This window comes from Anolis carolinensis, chromosome 2, assembly GCF_035594765.1.
Source record: "Anolis carolinensis isolate JA03-04 chromosome 2, rAnoCar3.1.pri, whole genome shotgun sequence".
NCBI classification, from domain to species: domain Eukaryota; kingdom Metazoa; phylum Chordata; class Lepidosauria; order Squamata; family Dactyloidae; genus Anolis; species Anolis carolinensis.
In genome coordinates, this window is record NC_085842.1 from 5,091,405 (window position 1) to 5,115,357 (window position 23,953).

Genomic DNA, 23,953 nt, shown 5'->3' on the forward strand with positions numbered 1-23,953 from the left:
AGGGAAGGATATTAGAGGCAAAGATGAAGGACTTTGGCCACATCATGAGAAGACAGGAAAGCTTGGAGAAGATCATGATGCTGGGGAAAATGGAAGGAAAAAGGAAGAGGAGTCGACCAAGGACAAGATGAATGTATGACATCCTTGAAGTGACTGGCTTAGCCTTGAAGGAACTGGGGGTGTGGGGACCATAAGCCAGAAAATAGTAAACTTTTGCCTAACATAGCTTTGCCTCTGCATATATCATATAGCCTTTATATAGACAATATAAGCACTTTGTATGAACCAAAGTAGTATCTGCAACACAGGGCCTGTGCCCCCCCCCCCTTCCTGTGAGCTGGTGCCTTTCTTCAGGAAGATCCAGAGAGAGAAGAAAGCTCAGAGTAAACAAGTTATCAGTAGGTCATTGGTATCACTTGCACCAAAGTAGGTGCGAAAGGTGGGGAAGATCCTCAGCCATTGGTCAATTCTAGATAAGCCAAGAGGTATAAATTCTTTGTTTACTACGTACATGTTGCGACGGCCATTTGCATGGTATGGATCCACAAAATGTGGGTACCTACGGCTGTTTTGCCTTATCATCAGCTGTGATAATAATAAAAGGCTTGTTTTATTGCTCTCCTGGAATTCTCTCCTTTACTTCCCCTCCGGGCTAGTCTCCAACAGGGGTGGACACGGCGAATGGGGAGCTCTGGCCAGGGATGGTCCATGGGGTCACCAAGAGTCGGAAGCAACCGAACAAATAAACAACAAGCTCCATTCTCATTTTGTGTCCTCTGCAAACTTGATCAGCACGCCCTTTAAACCTTCATCCAAGTCATTAATAAGGATATTGAACAGAACTGGACCCAGGACCAAGCCTTCTTTATGGAACCCAAGTAGTCACTTCTTTCCAAGATGAAGAAGAGGAGCCATTGGAGAGAAGGACCCTTTGGGTTCAGTTGTTTGTTTGTTTTTTAAATAGTTTTTATTGAATTTAAATTTTTTCATACATAATTACTTTTTTTACATAGCTGATATTTAATGTATCATACAATACTTGCATCATCCTTTTATATCTACTGTTGATTTATATCTACTACATTGTTAACATTTGTCTATCTATATTTCTTCACCCCTCCCACCCCGAGCCACTTCTTATGCATTGTCTAACCAAAATCTCATTTCTTCCTGAGGCGGAAGCCCTCCATCCCTTTTTTGGAGTCCTTTCTCAATAAATTTCCCCCATACATCCTCAAAATCATTTTTTTTCCCATATCCCTCTTTTAACTTTTAATTTGCATGTTAGCTTATCATTTATTGCCAATTTCCATACTTCCTTATACCATTCTTCAATCTGTACATCTATTACTTTTCTCCAATTTCTTGCTATAAGCAGTCTTGCTATTGTCAATAAATTTGTTATTGCTTCTTTTTCTTTTGTATCCATCTTATTATTATTATATATTGATAATAATGCAATACCAGGGTTTCTTTCCAATTTGATGTTCATTATATCCTCTATCTCTTTAAATATTTTGTGCCAAAATTTCCTTACATATTTACAATGCCGCCACATATGTATATATGTTCCCACTTCCTGACAGCCCCTCCAGCAATTTTTGGGTGGTTTTTATTAATATTTGACATTTTTAATGGCGTTAAATACCATTTCCAAATTATCTTATAATACTTTTCTTTAACTCTTATTGATAATTTTTCAAGTGCCTTTGTTTCCACAATCGCGACCATTCCATTTCATTTATTTTCATCTCTAACTCCTCCTCCCATATTTCCTTAAGAGTGGTATTTTTTCTTTCTCCTTCTTTTATTCCACCCTTTGGGTTCGGTTGTTAACCAGTCACAGATGCACCTAATAGTAGCCTTGCCTAGACCACATTGGACTAGTTTGCTTGCAAGAAGGTCAGGAAGACTTTGTCGAAGTCTTTGCTGAAATCCAGATATGCTCCATCCACAGCATTCCCTGCATCCACCAAGCTTCTTTGGTGGCTGGAGGGCCATCTGTTGGGGGTGCTTTGATTGTGCTTTTCCAGCATGGAAGAAGAAGGGGGTTGTGCTGGATGGCCTTTGGGGGTATCTTCCAACACTGACAGTCTCTCTCAGCTGCTGCCCTTCTTCATTAACCCCTTTTTGCCATCTTGGCCACACTCACACTGAAGCCCAGAAGAAAGAAAAAAGGGAAAAGCCAACCCTGGAGGACCAACAAAAGTTTGGGATACATTGAAGGGTTAAAACCAGCGAGGCCGGTGAGCTAGAACGACGTGGGAAAGCAAGGAAAGAGTTCCCCGGGGCTAGAGAGGCGGCACTTCCGGTCCCCACCTCTACCAAGAGGCCTGGAGGGTTTTCCCCGCCGCCTGGGAGTAGGCGCTGCCTATTTCACACCTTCCCCCCCTCCGCCTTTGCACTTGGACTCGCCTGGTGAGTGTAAGGGCATGGAGGCTTGGAATGGACCAAGTTCTTTGCGGGGGGGAGGGTGAGGGAATTGTTATTAAGAAGCAATAGAAAGGAATGGGGAGCTGGTGGTGGGCCCCAAAATGGCCTACGGATTCCTCTCTCCACCCAAAAGGGAGTGGGGCTCCATTGCTATCACAGCTGCAATGAATTCTTAAAGGGTGTGTGTATGTATACACACACACACACATGCTATGAGTTGTTGGGTGTAAGCTGTCAATTGTATGCATACATATTTCTGAGATTTTCTCTCTACATATACACACGTTTGCTATCAGCTGTTTGAATAGCTAGCACGATAGCTACTATGAGCTGTTAAAAGGTGTGTATGTATATTGTAATATACACACACACACACACACACACACACATATATATATATATATTCTTGGGATTCTCTATGTGTGTGTGTGTGTATATATATATATATATATACACACACACACATATGCACACATAGATATCTGCTATCAGCAGTAAGAAAAGCTAATATGAAAGCTACTGTGAGCTGTTAAAAGGTGTGTGTATATTGTGAGATATATATATATATATATATATATATATATATATATATATACACACACACACATACATACTTGGGAATCTCTATATGTGTGCGTGTGTGTGTGTGTGTGTGTATATATATAGACACACACACAGATATCTGCTATCAGCAGTAAGAATAGCTAATATGAAAGCTACTATGAGCTGTTAAAAGGTGTGTATGTGCATATACCGTAGATAGATTTTGATACATTCACATACATATATATCTGCTATTAGTGTTAGAGTAGATATCATAGCTATTATGAAGAGTGTGTTCAAGAGTGTGTGTGTATGTATACACATATATACCTACTATGAGCTACTATGAGCTCTAAAGGGTGTGAATGTGTGTGTGTGTGTATAGAGAGATGCGCGCACACATTCATTCACATACATATATATCTGCTATTAGTGTTAGAGTAGCTGTCATAACTACTATGAGCTGTTAAAGTGTGTATATATATTTCTGGGACAATCTATCATTACACATACAAGTTATGAGTTGTCAAAGGGTATATCCATATAGTGGGACTATATATGTGTGTGTGTGTGTGTATACACACATACATACATATATACACACACATGCATATGTATTTGGCATGAGCCTTTGGAGTAGCTGATATAACTATTACTACTCAATAGTGTATATACATATTTTGGGGCTATATACACATACAGTTATATATGCTGTTAGCTGTTAGCATAGCTAATATCATGGCTATTATGAGCTATTATAAGGTGTATCTATATAGATCCAACATAGCTATTATGATGTACAGACATACAGTATATGTTTCTGGGACTATACACACACACATACATATATAAACATCTCTAAAATGGTGTGCCTTAGAATCACAGGATATATATGTCAATATATATATATATATATATACACACACACACACACAGTCTTCCACCATATTTACTCAAATATATACTTACCTTTTTGGCTAAATTACTTTTTCAAAATTAAGGTGCACATTAGATTTGCGTAATATGGTAACCTTTGTGCTCATCAAAAGCAAAAGGGAAAACTGCTTCAGGAGATGCACCTAGAGCTCCTATTTGTGGGATATCACCTCTAATTTAATAGCCATGGCTCAATGCTATGCAATCCAGAGATTTGTGGTTTGGTGAGTCATCAGCCTTCTTTGGCAGAGAAGGCTCAAGGCTTTGTAAAACTACAGCCCCCATGATTCCATAGCATTGAACCAGGGCAGTTAAAAGTGCATTCATTCAACAGTACAGATGCACCCCAAGGGTTTTTTTCCCCCACTGTTGAAAGCTTTAGCGTTCTAAAACTTTCGTTTTCAAAGAAGGATTTCACTTCACTTTCTGTCCCTGTGATCATTGGATTTTGGAATAGAGGGCTAACTGTAAGTATATTGATACTGAAGAATAAATATTTGAATCATGATTTAATCAGAGTTACGAATTCTGTCGTAAATATATATGTGCAAAAATTAAAATTGATAACATCAATTGGATAGCTAGAGTTAAAATGTTTTTAAAAAAAGAATAAGAAAACTTTTCTGTAGTAGGTTTCTCCATGGCCAGGATGTTGGACTTAATGACCTTTTGAGATCCCTCCCAAAAGTTGAGGATCTGTTTATTTATTCCATGTTTATCCCACTGTTCTCCCAGGGCTGGAACTAAGGCTGACTCTACACTCTAGAATTAATGCAGTTTGACACCACTTTGTCTGCCATGGACCAATGCTATGGAATCATGGGAGATGTAGTTTGGTGAGGCACCAGCACTCTTTGGCAGAGAAGGCAACACATTTTTTTTTAAAACACACACAGAGGAGCAGGTAAGAACAAAAAGTAACTTAAAGCACCATAGAACAAGTTGTATTGGAATGGCAGGCTACCCTGTATACTCAAGTGTGTGTATGTGTTGTATCAAAATCCGTAATTTTGGCCTCAAGTTATGCCCCTGACTTAGCCATGAGTTCAGCTTATACCTGAGTATATACAGTAATTAAAACCCTCTGAAGAAAATATTAGGAGGAACAATGCACTTTTGACCTGATCGCCCCCATTTTATCTATTGATGGTGATGTTTTTTTATTACCTTCCCTATTTGGTTACAACGGTGTTTTGTATTTTGTGCTTTTAATTTGCTTATTATATCTGAGTGTTAATGTTTTATACTGGTTTTATCTGTCATATTTTGTTTCTGTTTGGGCTTGGCCCATGTTAGCTGCCCTGAGTCCCTTCGGGGAGATGGTGGCGGGATAGTAAATTTAATAATAATAATAATAATAATAATAATAATAATAATAATAATAATAATAATGATAACAATTATTATTATTATTATTATTATTTCCTGTAAGAGACATTTATCAGTGCAACAGACCCTCTCAGCAGTTGGTGGACTGTCCATCTTTGAAGTTCTTTAAGCAGAAATTGGATGGAGTGCTTTAGCTGCATATTCCTGCATGGCAGAGGAATAGACTAGATGGTCCATTTGGTCCTGCCCAGCTATCATGTAACGAATGGTTCAAGGATTTTATACTGTATGGTTTTAAATGTATTTATTGCATTTTGTTAAATTATTCAATTGTTTTAATTGCTTATGTTTTATCTTCTTGTATTGTATATTGGCATTGAATTTTTGCCAGATTGTGAGCCGCCCTGAGTCCCTTCGGGTGAGAAGGGTATTATAGAAATGAGGGAAATAAATAAATAAAAATATCATATTATATGAGTGTGGTTTCAGAAATAAAAGAAGTCAAATCAAAATTTTCTAATTTTTTTGGGAGGGGGGAGATGAACAATAGATATGGAATTCCTTTACTAGGCTCTTTGGATGGACTACAACTCCCATCATCCTCTGTCAACTCTCCACCAAACCACGCCAGTATTTTTAAGTTGGTCATGACGGGTCTCTAAATCTCTAGATGTGGGTTGACTGCAACCCTCATCATCCTCTGTCATCAACTCCCTCAATTATTTTAAGTTGGGTCGTGATGGATATGTGTACTAAGTTTAGTCCAGATCCCTCAAACCATGTTAGGAGCCTTTGTAGCCCAAACATATAAATAAACTTTGGTTTTTATATATAGAGATGAAAGAATGATATTACCCTACTGTATGCATACATTTGTTTTGGAACTCAGCAAAACAGGATTAGCTTTTGCCGGCATTCAAATTCTGGGCTGGAGGAGGAAGCCGTCACAGACTCAGGAATATCTAGGAAAAAGGATTTTGAGAAAAGCTATACATTGTCTTTACTTGTCCCGTTTCTTCTCTGTTCTTTATCCCTCTTTTGCCTTTACTTGCCTGAGCTCCTCAGCCCTATTTCAAGTGCAGTTGCTGTAAAAACTGACTGGATTTCTTCCCTGCATCTGGAAAGGCTCGGTCATAGAGCGATGGAGGCACCACCACACTGGGTAAGGACCAGAGAGGACATGGGGCCTTCCTCTTTCATGTTTCCTTGAAATCCACACAAACTTATTGTATATAGAAGGATACAATGAGGATGCAATACAGCTTGAGGAACAAGTTGGCCACTGCAAAAGGTTTCTGAACCACACGCATTGGCCCAAATCTGTGAGCAACAATGTACAGCATTAGCAGTGGACTCTGCAGGAAGTGCTTCAGCTCTACTCTACAAATAGGAAAATCATTTTGTTTAGTAAGCCTTGCAATTGCTGATTTATTATCTGTAGATGCCTGGTTTTGATACCTATTTTGTATACCTATATATCTGGTGTTGCTTCAAAATTTCTCGGGTGGAAAGGGGTCATGATTGGAAAAAGTTAAAGACTTGCTCTAGAAAAATCCTAGAAAAGATAGATGCTTTGTCATTTCTGAGGTCCTCCAGCATGGCACTATGGTAATTTTTAGGTGAAATTGTTCATTTCAGTATTACCATATGGAAATGTTTCTAATTCTACAGTTACAGTAGAGTCTCACTTATCCAAGACTCGCTTATGCAATGTTCTGGATGATCCAACGCATTTTTGTAGTCAATGTTTTCAATATATCGTGATATTTTGGTGCTAAATTCGTAAATACAGTAATTACTACATAGCATTACTGCGTATTGAACTACTTTTTCTGTCAAATTTGTTGTATAACATGATATTTTGGTGCTTAATTTGTAAAATCATAACCTTATTTGATGTTTAATAGGTATTTCCTTAATCTCTCCTTATTATTCAACATATTCGCTTATCCAACGTTCTGCCAGCCCGTTTACGTTGGATAAGTGAGACTCTACTGTACCTATATATCTGCCGTTGCTTCAAAATTTCTTGGGTGGAAAAGGAGTCATGATTGGAAAATGTTAAAGACTTGCTCTAGAAAAATCCTAGAAAAGATAGATGCTTTGTCATTTCTGAGGTCCTCCAGCATGACACTATGGTGATTTTTAGGCGAAATTGTTCATTTCTGTATTACCATATGGAAACTTTTCTGATTCTAGAAATGTCTGCCCTGAGGAGATAGGAGTCATACTGTATTCTGAATAATGTGATTTATGTCCACTTAATCCACTTTTAAGGCTCTCAGTACATGGCAAGGAGTTTTATTTCTATAGATTCACACTTTGTGTAAGAACTAAACCTGAATCCTGAGAAAGGAAAATAGAAAATACAACTTTATCTCAAGGAATGCTTAGGCCAGGGGTCCTCAAACTTTTTAAGCCGAGGGCCGGTCCACAATCCTTCAGACTGTTGAGGGGCCGGATTATCACTTGAAAAAAATACAAACAAATTCCAATGCACACTGCATATGTCTTATTTGTGGTGCAAAAACAACAACAACAACAACAACGAAAGAACAATACAATATTTAAAAATAAAAACAATTTTAACCAACATACATTTATCAGGATTTCAATGGGAAGTGTGGTCCTGCTTCTGGCCAATGAGATAGTCAAGTTAATTAGGGTTGTTGTTGTTGTTGTTGTTGTTCTTGTGTGCCTTCAAGTCATTTCAGACTTTGGGTGAGCCTAAGTCTAAAATTTATTTATTATTTATTTACTGCATTTATTTACTACATTTGTATCACACCCTTCTCACCCCAAAGGGGACTCAGAGTGGTTTACAAATTATATGTACATACAATATATTATATTATTAGCATAGCACAATATTAGCATTATATATTACTATATTGAACTATACCACTATACTGTAATATTATTAGTAATATTATATGTAATAAAGAATATATAATTAATATTATTATATGGTATTATTATTAGTGTTATATTGTATTACATTATAATATTATTATCAATATTATATGTATATACAATATATTATATTATAAAACTGAGGGTGGGGGCCAGGTAACAGACCTCGGAGGGCCGCATCCGGCCCCCGGGCCTTAGTTTGGGGACCCCTGGCTTAGGCAAACCTCTTTCCTTGAAAGCTGCTCACTGAGAGGAATTTGCACCAAGTCCTGATTGCTGTGTTGTCTGCTACTCTAAAGCATTGACCATTTCCTTCAGGGTATCGAGTCCTTTGAGGAAATGGCCGTACATTTCACCGCGTTCCATGGAGCAGGCCTGGGGGCCATTCGGTCCAGGGCAGAGGGCTCTGCGACAAGGGATTACAGAGGGGAATTGTGGAGCTGTGGGAGCCTCGCTTCTCTGGGTAAGAGACCTGCTGTGCAATATAGAAGAAAGTGTGGCCCATGGGCGGCATGGGGATCCTAGTGCTCTGCAGACTACTGCAATTTTAAAAACATTTTTAATGCTTATTTTGGGATGATCCTGTACCCAAAAAAAATAAGGAAAGATCTCAACAGTTGCTTTAATTATGTCAAGATTGTAGATCTTAAGAGGTGAGCATGACTCTTGTTAGTCCCATATAGACAAGTCCCTAGGCAGGAATTTTTTCATCTATATATATATAAATGAGTGATGGCATCACGGCGACCAACAAAACAACAAAACTACAGGCCCCCCAACCTCGAAATTTGACAACACAACCCATCATCCACGCCTCTAGGTTGATACAACAAAAGGAAAAGAAAAATGAAGTCCTAATTAGAGGGAGAGGAATAATTGTTTTTATCCAATTTCTGCCAGTTAGAAGGCTAAGCTCTGCCCACTTGGTCTCCTAGCAACCCACTCAGCCCAGAGGACAGGCAAAGTTAGGCCTCACTTAGGCCTCTTCCCCACTGCCTATATTAATACAGATTATCTGATTTTAACTGGATTATATGGCAGTGTAGACTCAAGGCCCTTCCACACAGCTATATAACCCATTTATAATCGTATATTATCTGCTTTGAACTGGATTATCTTGACTCCACACTACCATATAATCCACTTCAGTGTGCATTTTATACAGCTGTGTAGAAGGGGCCTCATACTTCGCCACAGCAACGCGTGGCCGGGCACAGCTAGTATTATATAAAAAGGTAAAGGTTTTCCCCTGACGTTAAGTCCAGTCGTGTCTGACTCTGTGGGTTGGTGCTCATCTCCATTTCTAAGCCAAAGAGCCGGCGTTGTCCATAGACACCTCCAAGGTCTTGTGGCCACTGGCATGACTGCATGGAGCGCCGTTACCTTCCCGCCGGAGCGGTACCTATTGATCTACTCACATTTGCATGTTTTTGAACTACTAGGTTGGCAGAAGCTGGGGCTAACAGCGGGAGCTCACCCCGCTCCCCGGTTTCTAAGCGCTGACCTTTTGGTCAGCGAGTTCAGCCACTCAGCAGTTTAACCCACTGCGCCACCAGGGCTCATATTCTATGGTGACACTAAATTAGAAGAGATAGGTACAGTAGAGCCCCGCTTATCCGATACTCCGTATTATCTGACGCCCGGGGCGCCCTCCTTCCCTCGGTCACCCCCTCCCCCCCAGGCCAGCGCAGCAAGGGTGGCAGCAGCCATTTTCCCCTGCTCTCTTGCTCATTCACCAAACCGGGTCCTGAGGCAGAGATGAAGACACAGAGGCAATTTAACATTTTCCAGCTTCTAGGCTTCATGGGGATATGCTCGATTCCGGCCACAGGGGGAGCTGCTGCTTCATCATCCACTGTGACACCAAGTCCTTGATGGATTACTTCCTCATTCCTTTCTGCACACCGCTGGAAGATTTTATGGTGTTGTAAATTGGTTAAATTAGCATCCCCGCATAAGCAGTACCTAAATTTTCCTACTTGACAGATGCAACTATGTTTCAGGCTGCATAAGTTAACAGCAAGCCGGGCTATTTAATGGTCGAGGGCTTAACCCGACCTGGGCTTCGAACTCATGACCTCTCGGTCAGTAGTGATTTATTGCAGCTAGCTACTAACCAGCTATGCCAGAGCCAAGTCTTAAGTGATTTGTTGGTGCTGCCAGTGGTGCAATGGGTTAAACCCTTGTGCCGGCAGGACTCCTGACCAAAAGGTCGGCCATTCGAATACGGAGAGTGGGGTTTTTTTTTTTCTGTGTCAGGAGCAACCGGAGTTGCTTCTGGAGTGAAAGAATTGGCCGTCTGCAAGGATATTGCCCAGGGGACGCCCGGATGTTTTGATGTTTTACCATCCTTGTGGGAGGCTTCTCTCATGTCCCCACATGGAGCTGGAGCTGATAGAGGGAACTCATCCGCACTCTCCCTGGGTGGGATTCGAACCTGCAGCCTTCAGGTCAGCAACCCAACCTTCAAGTCACAAGGCTTTTATCCCCTAGGCCACTGGAGGCTCCATGGAGAGTGGGGTGAGCTCCCGTCAGTCAGCTCCAGCTTCCCTTGTGGGGACATGGGAAGCCACCCACAGGATGGTAACACAACCGGGCGTCCCCTGGGCAATGTCCTTGCAGACGGACAATTCTCTCACACCAGAAGTGATTTGCAGTTTCGCAAGTTGCTCCTGACACAAAAAAGTGATTTGTCGCACTGTTGTTCTGGTATGGTAACATGCTGTACCCTATCAGCAAGTTAGCTTTATGGAACTGTCTTTCAGTTTCCTTCTGGTCCAGGCATGGGCAAACTTTGGTCCTCTCTCCAGGTGTTTTGGACTTCAACTCCCGGTAGGCTGCTAGGAATTGCGGGAGTTGAAGTCCAAAATTTTGGAACTGAAAGACAGTTCCATAAAGCTAACTTGCTGATAGGGTAAATTCTCCTATGGTCCTTTCTCCTATTGTAGACAGTACTACTTCCGCTGCTGCAGCCGAAGCCAGTGCCAGCCACTTGGAGACCAGGACCCCAGCAGTCACCCCCAGCACTGCCTCCCCGGTGGTCCCTGAAGCCCAAGCCCATGAAGACTCCACAGATGAGGAGGACATGGAGCAGGAGTCGGCTGCCCTGGCCGGGCGGCAGCAAGTCCCCTGGGCCGGCTTCGAGAAGGTCTTCACCTTTGTGCGGCAGAAGGGGAAAAACCTGGTGGTGCAATGCAATTGCTGCCTTCCGGCCATCAAGCACTTGAGCTCGGCCATCAACTCTTCGTCCAACCTGAGGAAGCATTTGGAGGTGAGCGCCAGTTGTCATGCTGGTCCTTGGAAAGTTATTTTTAATATTTGCAGCTTTTCCATTTTCATGGTGGCCCTGCCAATAGTGTGAAAGCTGACTATAATACATGTTTCAATAAGCTGTCAGAATGAACTGTTGTGAATAATAATAATAATAATAATAATACCTGCAAAAGTATTGGAAAATGAGCACACAAAGATACTGTGGGACTTCCGAATCCAGACTGACAAAGTTCTGGAACACAACACACCAGACATCACAGTTGTGGAAAAGAAAAAGGTTTGGATCATTGATGTCGCCATCCCAGGTGACAGTCGCATTGATGAAAAACAACAGGAAAAACTCAGCCGCTATCAGGACCTCAAGATTGAACTTCAAAGACTCTGGCAGAAACCAGTGCAGGTGGTCCCGGTGGTGATCGGGGCATTGGGTGCCGTGCCAAAAGATCTCAGCCGGCATTTGGAAACAATAGGCATTGACAAAATTACGATCTGCCAACTGCAAAAGGCCACCCTACTGGGATCTGCACACATCATCCGAAAATACATCACACAGTCCTAGACACTTGGGAAGTGTTCGACTTGTGATTTTGTGATACGAAATCCAGCATATCTATCTTGTTTGCTGTGTCATAATAAAATAATAATAATAATACACTATATTTATATTCTGCCCTTGTCCCCTACGGGACTCAGAGCAGATTACAGCATTTACATACATAGGCAAACATTCAATACCTTTACAGTCATATACAATGAGACACAAACACAAACAAAAGTAGAGGCTTCTTTCATTTCCGGCTTCTCTCTAGCTCTGGGAGATGTTTTTTCTCTCCATTTTCAAGCCGAGGAGCCCGCGTTGTTGCCTGCTGGTTGTGTAGCCGGCAAGATTGCTCGGATTGTCTCTTGCCTTTTCCTGTTGAAGCAATACCTATTTATCTACTCACATTTGCGTGTTTTCGAACTTCTAGGCTGGCAGGAGCTAGGGCTGACAGACGGGAGCTCATCCCCATCTCATGGGTTCGAACTGCCAACCTTCGGGTCAACAGTTCAGCAGCACAAGGGTTTAACTCATTGTGCCATCGTTCGCTGTGGTTTTTTTTATTCTTATGTCTCTCTCACTCCGAGTTTTAACTTAATGTTCATGTGGTCTGCCCTTGTTTTTCATTGTTTCCTTGATTTATTTTGTAATGGATATTATTATTTATTGTATTGCTTATTGTGTTGTGATGTGTTGTTCTTTTATATGCTTTTTATATTGTATTGTTTAGGGCATGGCCCCATGTAAGCCGCCCCGAGTCCCCGTTGGAGAGATGGTGGCGGGGTATAAATAAAGTTTTATTATTATTATTATTATTATTATTATTATTATTATTATTATCGTGGCTCCTAATGGAAACGTTTCAGTCATTTGACACACAAGAAGCTCCTTTTATAAGTCCTTTGAGAATGGGATCTGCCAGGACAATCCCACATAAGATCCCAACCATAGTCTGCCATCATGTGTTTATCCCATCTTCTCTGGAAAGTGATCTAAGTGGCTGCAGATAATGGACTTCTAACACTCATATTACAGCTAAGCATATTGAAATGAATATATAAAAGCAAGATTCCCCTTCTCCCCTTTGCATTAATGGGTTTCTTTTTTTTCCTCTTCCTCAGAGGGCACATCCTGGGATGCTGAGAGTAATCAGAAGTCTAAAAAAGGCGAAGAAACGTGGACTCACAGGTTAAAAATCTGTGCTGTTTGGAGGGATTGGGGGGGGGGGGTAAATAAATAATACCTACATAACTTATTTAAACTGAGTACAGCAGGCATGGGCCAACTTCAGCCCTCCAGGTGTTTTGGACTTCAACTCCCACAATTCCTAACAGCCTACCGGCTGTTAGGAATTGTGGGAGTTGAAGTCCAAAACACCTGGAGGGCTGAAGTTGGCCCATGCCCGCTGTACAGCTACTCATAGAAGCATACAGAAGGAGCGTTTACCCTTCTCTTATTTTCAGCCAGAAAAAAGGTCTGTCAATGAAACCTGGTCATAGAAGTAACATTGGGAACCTCACGCTGGTCTAGGCATGGCCCTTTGTCCATGCTTGGTTGTGTTGGAAATCGCAACCTTCTCAAGCCTCCACTAGTTATTTGTTATGTATATAATTCAGATTGTTTACTGTATTGTATGTCTGTGTATTGGTTTGCAGTTTTCCAACCCTTTTGTTGTTGGAGGGGCAGCAGATGATGTGATCAGGGCTGGGCTTGATCAGGGCTCAGACTCCATTTTCAAAACAGTATGCTTCAGACTTCAATGTAGGAACAGATGTATGGACTGTACAGGCTCCATTGGACTTTCAGACTAGACAGAGACTCTTTTAGACTCTCAGAACAGAGCGATGCTTTAGATTAGTGTGGTCCAACCCGCAGCCCGCGGGCAACATGCGGACCACCAATTCATTTTGTAGGCCCTTGCCCTTCTTACTGGAAAAATACTTTAATTTAACATTTGGAAAAAAATTGTTTACCCTTCTCACTGCTTTAAGTTTTTAAGAAACATTTTCTTTCTGGAATGTCTCTGGACCTCACATTCCTATACTAAAGTTTGATTGCCCCTCAGGTAATTAAAGGTTGGATCACGCTGCTTTAGACTATGGACTGTTGAGTCTAAGAAAGATGTCCTGTGTTATCCACACAGAGAAACTACTTCAAATCCTATTTGTAACTGCATTGATAAGCGAAGTACCTGTATGCTAAATACATGAAGTTTGTGAGTAAACCAACTATGTTACTTTAAAAGAAGTTACTTATTTTTGTCTCTTGAGAGTATGATTTAAAGTTAAATTTATTTTAAGGGAGAGTTTTTGGGCAACTAAAATAACACTTTTGAAACTCTGCTATATACAGTGTTCCCTCACTTATCATAGGGGTTAGGTTCCAGGACCACCTGCAATAAGTGAAGCAAAGTAGGGACACAATATGTACTTTAATATCTATACATTATTTTAGTAGTTATACACTATTTTAAGTCTTTATCAACCAATCGTGTGTTGATAAACCGCCTCCTTCTCCTCCCGTTGCCGCTTGGGCTCCTTTTCTCTCCCTTTGGCTTTTCCTTCCTCCTTTCCTTAGGCTGTAAATTGTAATTTTTTATGATTTATAATATTCTTTTTTAGGGTTTATTGAAAAACCGCAAAACAGTGAATACGTGAAAAGTGAACCACGAAGTAGTGAGGGAACACTGTATGTGTCTTTTGTGCATTGGCAGATCTTTGTCCCTAACCATTCAAAGACATATCTAGATACATTAGTTTAACAGCTGAGAAACCTGATTGCCTTGCAGGAATGCCATTTTCCCAAAAGCTTATGGCATCATTTTGCAAAAGAGTATGACTTCTAACAAGGTCATGCCTTTCCAAAGATCATAAAATCTCCAAAAGGTTATGGAGATTTCCATTTTCCAAAAGTTTGGTATTTTAGGAGATTCCAATGGAAGCAGTGCCAGCAATGTAATTCTGTCTCTTCTTCCCATAGGCCTTGCGGCAGCCGCTGCAGTTGCCGCCGATGTTGCTGCAGAAGGGCTTACCGGTCACACGAAGAGAAGCAGCACTGCAGGAGCCCGGAGCACAGAGTCGCCTAATATGGCCGAAGCCCAGTCCCAGGAGGATTCGACGAACGAGGAGGAGGCGGAACAGCCGCCCACCACCACACCTGCACAGTCGCAAGAAGCATTGCCAGGCGCAGAGACTGAGACAACGCTTTCCTCAGGTTAGAACCTGTGCCCTCTCAAGGCAAGGGCAGGGGAGGTGCTGGGCCTCAGGCAGCAAAGTATCTTGGGCAGAGGTTTAAGAATGGAAGGAAGAGGGTTGGGAGCTGGAGCAATATACTGTCGTGTAGGTTAAAAAAAAAAAAGAACCCTATTGATAGCAAGTATTATTTAGGAGAGCATGAAACAGGAATGTGATGACATGGATATGCAGATGATTCCTTGTTTGACTTAATGTCCAGTTGAAGAGAGGGTGCCTTAGAGTCGTTTTATTCATAGGGCCAACATCAGTTGACATTGGCTTGATGGGACCTTATTATTATTATTATTATTATTATTATTATTATTATTATTATTATTACCCCACCTTTCTCTTTATGGGGACTCAAGGCAGCTAACAATCCCACACTTTAGTCAACTTTAAAGAAGTGCAATACAAAGTTTTTTTTTAAAAAAAAATCATATAGTAAACAGTCTGGTAAAAACAAATTAAAATACTATAAATACACTTAAAAATGGCCTTTAGAACTCACAGGTCCCAGTTATTTCCAGAGACAGTAGTAGTAGTAGTAGTAGTAGTAGTAGTAGTAGTAGTAGTAGTGTCATCCCATTTGTATCTTTGTGATTGAAACCCAAAGCAGCTCATAACAATTAAAAACTGTGCAGGTTAAAATCTCCAACGTATAAATATTAAAATGCAATTCAACATTGAAAGGTAACTAGTCAAAATGTTCTAGAATGGCCTCCAGAGATCAATTTGATTGATACATAGGGTCATTCCATGCCAACTGGTGTAAACCTTTCCATCATCTTGTCTCCAATTTTGTTCAAATTTTAGCTGTAGCGCCAATCAGGTGTTAAACTAGGTTTCCCAAAATGTGAAGACTCTAACCGCAACAGTTGCCGATCTAGACCCCTTATCTGAAGGGTAGTCAATCAGTGTGCACACCACATTTAAGAAAATGCCATTTTTGAGTCTGATAAAATTGGATCTAAATGTATAAGAATGGCTAGTAAATTGAAATCCTGTAGTTTTTTTTCCTGATGATTCCGATGAAATTAATTTTAACATTATGAATGCAAATCCAGTCAAAGCGTGCATTAAAATGTGTCACGACAAATTTTGACCAATATTCCATTCAAACAAAGATAAAGACTTGAAATTTTGACCGAGCATTATGCTTGTGCTGGGACATAATACTGCCAGTTTTGCAACTACCCAGCATCTCTAACCACCCTGCAAGATCTCTTCAAATTTGACACTGTTGGCGCAAATGGTAAAATCTACCAAAGTTCAAAGCCAATTATTTAAAAATAGTCTACCTGAATATGCTTGTGAATAGTATCATCTGAAAGAAAATTTTGCTCTACAAGACTGATATGTTTTTTGTTTTGCAATGCAACCATTAAGAATCCATTTACTCAGATCAAAGTATATTATATTTTGTGCATTTATGCATTATGCTTTATGCATCCTCATGGTCCTGCTATCTCATTTTATTGGCCACTAAGATGCGATACTTGCTGGATTCCAGAACAACTTATCATTGCTGTTATTCCAGCTCCATCACTGACATCATGTGGTTGGCAATATAGTTTCCCTGAAACCATTCTCTTACAGGTCAATGATGGTTTCAGAATGATGAAGTAACTAAAGAAGACAGGCTTGGGAACCTGCAGGAAAGATACCTATCCATGGCTGTTACTACATGGCTATTGGGTGTGACCCCTATGACAGTGAGGATGCTGGTTTCAATGTGATAACCAGTAACAGGTCAGCCATCACAAGCCAACGCAATATCTTGTGCACACAAAATACAATACATCGTGCATTCCCATTGTCTTAGGGGCCAAGCCTGATAGCCATGCAGTAATAGCCATGGATAGGAATCTTTCCTGCAGGTTCCCAAGCCTGTCGTCTTCCGTTACTTCATCATTCTGAAACTATCTTTAGTTATGCTGGCAGCATTGCAGGCCAGCATAGGTAAAGGTAAAGGTTTCACCTGATGTTAAGTCCAGTTGTGACCGACTCTGGGGGTTGGTGCTCATCTCCATTTCTAAGCCAAAGAGCCGGCGTTGTCCATAGACACTTCCAAGGTCATGTGGCCGGCATGACTGCATGGAGCGCTGTTACCTTCCTGCCGGAGCGGTACCTATTGATCTACTCACATTGGCATGTTTTCGAACTGCTAGGTTGGCAGAAGCTGGGGCTAACAGTGGGTGCTCACCCCGCTCTCCGGATTCAAACCTGGAATCTTTCGATCCGCAAGTTCAGCAGCTCAGCGCTTTAACACACTGTGCCACCAGGGGCCCCTGCAGCCCAGCATAACCAAAGGCAAAAAAAACCCTCTGGGAGCTGTAGCTGATTCTCACTCTAATCTCAATAGCTTTCATAAACCAACTTAACTTCCTACATTAAGATTGCTTAGATAGGAAGCCAACTGTATGGGTTTCGAGCCCGTTCTACTCCAATTCCGCACATGCCAGACACGCATCTATAGAATTATTTACCTATTCCTTGGTTTAGCTATTAAAAAGACTGAGATGTCACATGAAGTCACTCTAGCATAGAAATTTTAAAATTGCAGACTTTGTTGTTGTTTTACTGTAGAGAGCAACGTGACTTCCATTGAGACAAGTGTCAACGCAGAGGTGAAGATCCTCCCGATCATCCACAGCGGCGAGTCCCAGATTGTGGAGACTCAGCTGCATGAAGGCTCTGCGCACGAGGAGGAGGCGGAGACGCAGCCGAGCGCCCCGGCTTCGCGCCAGCAGGACCCTTTCGCAGGCTTAGAGAAAGCGTTCACCTTTGTGCGCCAGAAGGGAGGAAGCGTCCTGATGCAATGCAACTACTGCCTGCCGGTCATCAAAAACGTCAGCTCTGCCGTGAACTCAGCCACCAACTTGAGGAAACATTTAGAGGTAAGAGTTGGTCGTACCAGTTCTCGGAAAGCTCCAGAAAAAGCCATGTCTTGAAAGAGGGTTATGTGTGGAGAACATGATGGACCATGCTTCCATATCAGTCTGCCAGGGCAGGGGATTTAGATCTTTAGATCCTTCTCTCTTTATCTGATATCCATAATGGAGAGGTAGTGGTGAACGAGCTGAGGCATGTTCCAGATCAGGGGTCCCCAAACTTTTTAAACAGGGGGCCAGTTCACGATCCTTCGGACCGTTGGAGGGCCGGACTATAGTTGGCCACCGAGCAATAATAATAATGACAACAACAAAAACAATAATAAAAAAGAGGGTTGGAAGAAACCCTTTGGGCTATTGAGTCCAATCCCCTTCTGCCTTTGTGCACCAAAAACACAAGCAAAGCACCCCTGACAGATGGCCACCCAGCCTCAAGGTTAATAATAATAATAATAATAATAATAATAATAATAATAATAATAATAATAATAATAATAATGAAATTACGATCTGCCAACTGCAAAAGGCCACCCTACTGGGATCTGCACACATCATCCAAAAATACATCACACAGTCCTAGACACTTGGGAAGTGTTCGACTTGTGATTTTGTGATACGAAATCCAGAATATCTATCTTGTTTGCTGTGTCATAATAAAATAAAATAATAATAATAATATATCACACAGTCCTAAATGCTTGGGAAGTGTTCGACTTGTGATTTTGTGATATGAAATCCAGCATATCTATCTTGTTTGCTGTGACATAATAAAATAACAATAATAATAATAATAAAAATAATAATAAAAATAATAATAAAGAGGGTTGGAAGAGACCCCTTGGGACATTTAGTCCAATCCCCTTCTGCCTTTGTGCACCAAAAGCACAAGCAAAGCACCCCTGACAGATGGCCACCCAGCCTCAATGTTAATAATAATAATAATAACAACAACAACAATGGTTGGAAGAGAAGAAGAGACCCCTTGGTTCATTTAGCCCAACCCCCTTTTGCCCTTGTACCATGGGGGCCAGATAAATGGCTTTGATGGGCCGCATCCGGCCCCTGGGCCTTAGTTTGGGGACCCCTGTTCCAGATAAAACAAGATGCTCAGACAGAAGGGATTCTGTTTTTGTTGTTGTTGTCCTCCTCCTCCCTCTTCTTCTTTTTGCATTCCTTCAAGTTGTTTCTGATTAACAGTGATCCTATCATGTGGTTTCCTTGGCAAGATTTATTTGATGGGTTGCCTTTACCTCCCTCTGAGGCTGGAAGAGAATGACTTCTCCAAGGTTGTTGAGGGTTGTAGATATAAATAAATAGAAGCTTTACCACCGTTTCTGAACCATAATATACCCTGCAGTATAATAAAGTGTCACTCAGGTTTGTGTAACAAGTCACAGTAACTTTACTTCAGTTCAAAAGATTGAACAGGGACACAATATATACAGCAGTCTCTGAATTCTTACAGAGAACAAAGGGAATAAACAGTACAGTAGAGTCTCACTTACCCAACATAAATGGGCCGGCAGAATGTTGGATAAGCGAATATGTTGGATAATAAAGAGGCATTAAGAAAAAAGCCTATTAAACATAAAATTACATTATGATTTTACAAATTAAGCACCAAAACATCATGTTTTACAAGAAATTGACAGAAAAAGCAGTTCAGTACACAGTAATGTTATGTAGTAATTACTGTATTTATGAATTTAGCACCAAAAATTGCAACATTTACTACAAAAACAATGACTACTAAAAGGCAGACTGCCTTGGATAATACAGAACATTGGATAAGTGAAGCTTGGATAAGTGAGACTCTACGGTATCTTTTCAATTTTTATAAGCATCTTTGAGTTCTGGGGAAAGCATAGAAGATAAATACATTAACGACAAAGAATGATTGATTGTATCATTTATTTGTTTGTTTTCAGTTTGCAACAGCCTGTTTTGCCCCCGTCATTAAGATTAATGCCTTTTTGCTCCTTGGTTTTCCCCAGAAAGCACACCCTGAGAAACTGGGAGCATCTGAAAACGCAGGAAAGGGGAAGAAGCGTGGCTTTTTTGAAGAGCTTCTGGACGAGGACGATGACCCGCCTTCAATCAAAATGTTGAAGCAACAGCAGCAACAGCAGGCCACCCTGGAGAGGTGGGGATCAGGCAAAGAGCAGATCACCCAGAAGATTCTTGACCGGAAAATCATGGATTTCATTGTGGACGAAACCTTGCCTCTCCACACAGTAGACCGGCCATCCTTTGTAGGGTTGGTCCGCCTCGGCCTTCCAAAGTGCCTGACTATCATGTGCTCCAAGACTCTGAGAGACAGCATTGAGAAGAGAGCGGCCAGTATGCGGGAAAGGCTCCTGCGGCGGCTGGGTGCCGTGGAGCACGTGGCAACCACAGCGGACTGCTGGACGTATGGCAAGAGGCGTTTCCTGGGGGTCACAGCCCATTGGATCAACCCAACAACGCTGGAGCGTGAGTTCGGGGCCTTGGCTTGTAAGCGCCTGAAAGGGCGCCCCACTTACGAGGCACTTGCGACAACCCTGTGCAAGGTTTACAAAAAGTACAAGATCCACAGCAAAGTCGTGTGCACCACCACGGACAATGGCTTCAACTTTGTGAAGGCGTTTCGATTTTTTGAGACCAAAGAACCAGCCGATGCTGCAGACAGCAGCACAGATGATAATGTTGATGATGAAAGTGACAGTGACAGTGATGAGGACAATGACCATCGCCACGAGGAGGAGGAGACTGACGACGAGGAGATGGAAGTGGAGTTTGTGCCCATCTCCGAGATGTTGAATGCCGGTAATAAGGCAAAAGATGATACAGAGGATTCTGGGGACTTTGGCTTACCCCCACACCAGCAGTGCGCCAGCCACACCCTCAACCTGGTGGCCACCCAAGAGGTCCAGGCCATGGTGACTGACTCCTCCTCAAATAGTCCTCTGGGTCTTTTCAGAAAACACTTTTGTTCCTTGATGGGAAAGTGCAGCAAGCTGTGGTCCAAGCAGGAGCAGTCGGAGCAAATTGCAGAGTACATCCACAAGCAATACGGGGTGTATCTGATGGTGCCGGACAAGACCAGGTGGCACTCCACGTTTGAGGCCCTGAAGCAGCTCAATGAACTCCTCTCCAGCATGCCTTTGAAACTGGATACCGTAATGGATCAGTGTTCTCTGGCCAGAATCACGACGGCCGAGTCTCTGGTCCTACAGGAATACACAGAGGTCATGGGTCCCCTGGCCCAGGCCCTGGACATCCTGCAGCAGGACAATGGCATGTTCATGGGGTACCTGCTCCCCACTCTGTACAACCTAGACCGCAAGCTCCAGAGCTTGGAGAAGGAACCCAGCAGGTACACATACTGCCTTCCCCTCTTGAAAGGGATCCGCAAGGCCCTCCGGAAACGGTTTGCACATATTTGGGAAGACAAGAAGCTTCTGTTGGCAGCCTGCCTCCATCCTCGCTTCAAAGTCGACTGGTTGGAATCGGCCCAGAACTCCCACACAAACAGGTAAGGAAATGAAGATCATACCTTAGTTAATGAAGTAGATCTGTTTGTGAACATTACTTCTGAAACAGAAATAACAGATCAGTTACTGCCTCATGAAAAAAAAAGAGCATCGTGAAAAAATGAAGAACGACAGGCAGCAGTGAGGTCTGCCTGTACAGTAAAATGCCTATATCATAGATAATAATAGTTAACCTGGTGAATAAACAACATTGGGGTTATGCCCCTCTAAGCATCAATAGGTCCTTCTGCACAACTCTATCTCTGGTAAAATTCCATTGAAGGCATATCATAGAATCATCTTGGAGGCCCTCGTGGCCCCCAGTGGCGCATCTTGGAGCTCCTTTGGGCCGACAGGACTGCTGACTGACATGTCAGTGGTTCGAATCCAGGGATAACAGATGAGTTCCCTCTGTCAGCTCCAACTCCCCATGCGAGAAGCCTCCTACAAGGATGGTAAAACATCAAACATCCAGGCATCCCTTGGGCAACATTCTTTTATAGCATGCACTCAAGAAACAAAAATGAAGTAGACTGGTAAAAATAACATATTTGTTTTACTCACAGCCTTCATGTATTCAGCATAACACAGGTACATAACTTCTCAGTCCAGTTTTAGATATGTTTGAAATCATCTCTGTGCAGATAATGCAGGTCATCTTTCTTACAACCAACAGCAGGCAAGTATTAGTCTGAGCAGTCCCAAAGCCAATGGAGTCTGACGTCAAATGGAGTCTGAGGTCTGAGCAGTCTCAGATCAGATCATATGGTCTGCAGTCCTTCCCACAACCTCTCAGTAAAACATAGAGCAAAGGAAGCTGCATTCCAGAACATATATACAAAACAGTAAGTAAACAGAATCATACCCTGTTTCCCCTAAAATAAGACATCCCCAAAAATAAGACCTAGTAGAGGTTTTGCTGAATTGCTAAATATAAGGCCTCCCCTGAAAGTAAGACCTAACTAAGTTTTTGTTTGGAAGCATGCCCATCGAACAGAACACCAGAGCATGCAGGATCGGTAAAGTTGTACATGGAAATATTGGTAGTAACAAATTCTTGACAGGATTCATAGTTTGTCTAGTTATGCTGGTTATGTTTGTGATGACAACTACTGTACAGTATATAATAAATGTTCATTTTTTTGTTCAACAATAAATGTGAATTCTTCATGGAAAAATAAGACATCCCCTGAAAATAAGGCCTAGCACATCTTTGGGAGCAAAAATTAATATAAAACACTGTTTTTGGGGAAACACGGTAGATTAACAAATTACTAAAGGAGGCTTGAAGAAGGTTGCAATTTCCAACAGTTCTATAATAGTAATAATAATAATAATAATAATAATACTTTATTTATACCCCACCACCATCTCCCCGTGGGGACTCGGGGCGGCTTACAACGTTACAAAAGTAACAGCGCAAATACATTAAACAATATACACAGTTTAAAACACAAGAAGATGATAAAACAGAAGTTAAAACACAGGTTTATATAACAGTAATAATATCAAACAACCACCAATGCAATTCTTTCACAGTGACGACATAGATTCTTAAATGGAAGATGTCCCGACAAGGGTTGACTTGACATTTCGGTATCCAGAACTAGATCAGTATATGCCAGTATGGCTATTGAGGTGAATGGTTTTTACTGCAAGTTGGGAACCATCCATTTCCAAGCACTGCATAGAGAAAGGGGAAAATGGAATTGCCAGTGGTTTCTAATCTGGGTTATTATGTCCCCACCTCCAGGTGCATGATGGAAACTTTGTTGAAAGCTGAAATAAGGGGCACGGTTGAGGAGGCTGGGGACAGATCTTCAGAGAAGGACCCCGAAGGAGCCAGTTTGGAGGACGAGTTCTTCAACATCCCTCCCCGGGAAAAGACCCCGGCCGAGGAGGACTCTGTGGACGAGGAGGTGACGCGGTATCTGCGTTCCCCTAGCAGGGAGGTCTCCTTGCTCCATGCCTTCCCCCGCGTCATGCAGAGCTTCCTGCAATACAACACGGGGATGCCTTCAAGTGCCGCCATCGAACAGCTCTTCAGCACCGGCAGCAAAGTCATGACCGTCAAGAGACATTCCCTGTCCGACGAGCTCTTTGAGCAGCTGGTGCTCCTGAGGCAGAACAGGGCAGTATTTTAAAAGCAGCCTTTTAGGATATTATTAAATTTTTTTTGTTTCTTTTTGAGTTTTATTCTGTGCATTGCTCTGGGCTATTATTACCGGGAGGGCGGGAGTGGGAAGTCTGGGCATAATATTATGCGATAACTATTATTAATCCTATGGATAAACTTGTTACTCAATCCTCTGTGTGTGTCTATTCATTTGTTGTTATCTCGGGCCAGGG

The 23,953-nt window shown here is 41.8% G+C and overlaps 1 protein-coding gene across 1 annotated transcript; it reads left to right on the forward strand.

The window, feature by feature from the left end:
* Nucleotides 1-2,244: 2,244 nt before the first annotated feature.
* Nucleotides 2,245-23,909, forward strand: LOC100554194 (uncharacterized). The gene is made up of 9 exons (XM_062972886.1): nucleotides 2,245-2,418; nucleotides 6,307-6,403; nucleotides 8,473-8,617; nucleotides 11,103-11,425; nucleotides 13,087-13,153; nucleotides 14,945-15,178; nucleotides 17,788-18,098; nucleotides 20,087-21,606; nucleotides 23,358-23,909. Exons 2-9 carry the CDS (start codon nucleotides 6,383-6,385, stop codon nucleotides 23,746-23,748), a joined length of 3,012 nt encoding a protein of 1,003 aa, XP_062828956.1. The 5' UTR covers nucleotides 2,245-2,418; nucleotides 6,307-6,382; the 3' UTR covers nucleotides 23,749-23,909.
* Nucleotides 23,910-23,953: the final 44 nt, after the last annotated feature.

Excerpts from the sequence above, each read along its gene's own strand:
- LOC100554194 (XM_062972886.1), top strand. The coding sequence starts at position 6,383 with ATGGAGGCACCACCACACTGG. Across the intron at positions 15,179-17,787 it reads TGAGACAACGCTTTCCTCAG|AGAGCAACGTGACTTCCATT; the intron begins GTTAGAACCTGT and ends GTTTTACTGTAG. Across the intron at positions 21,607-23,357 it reads CAGAACTCCCACACAAACAG|GTGCATGATGGAAACTTTGT; the intron begins GTAAGGAAATGA and ends CCCCACCTCCAG.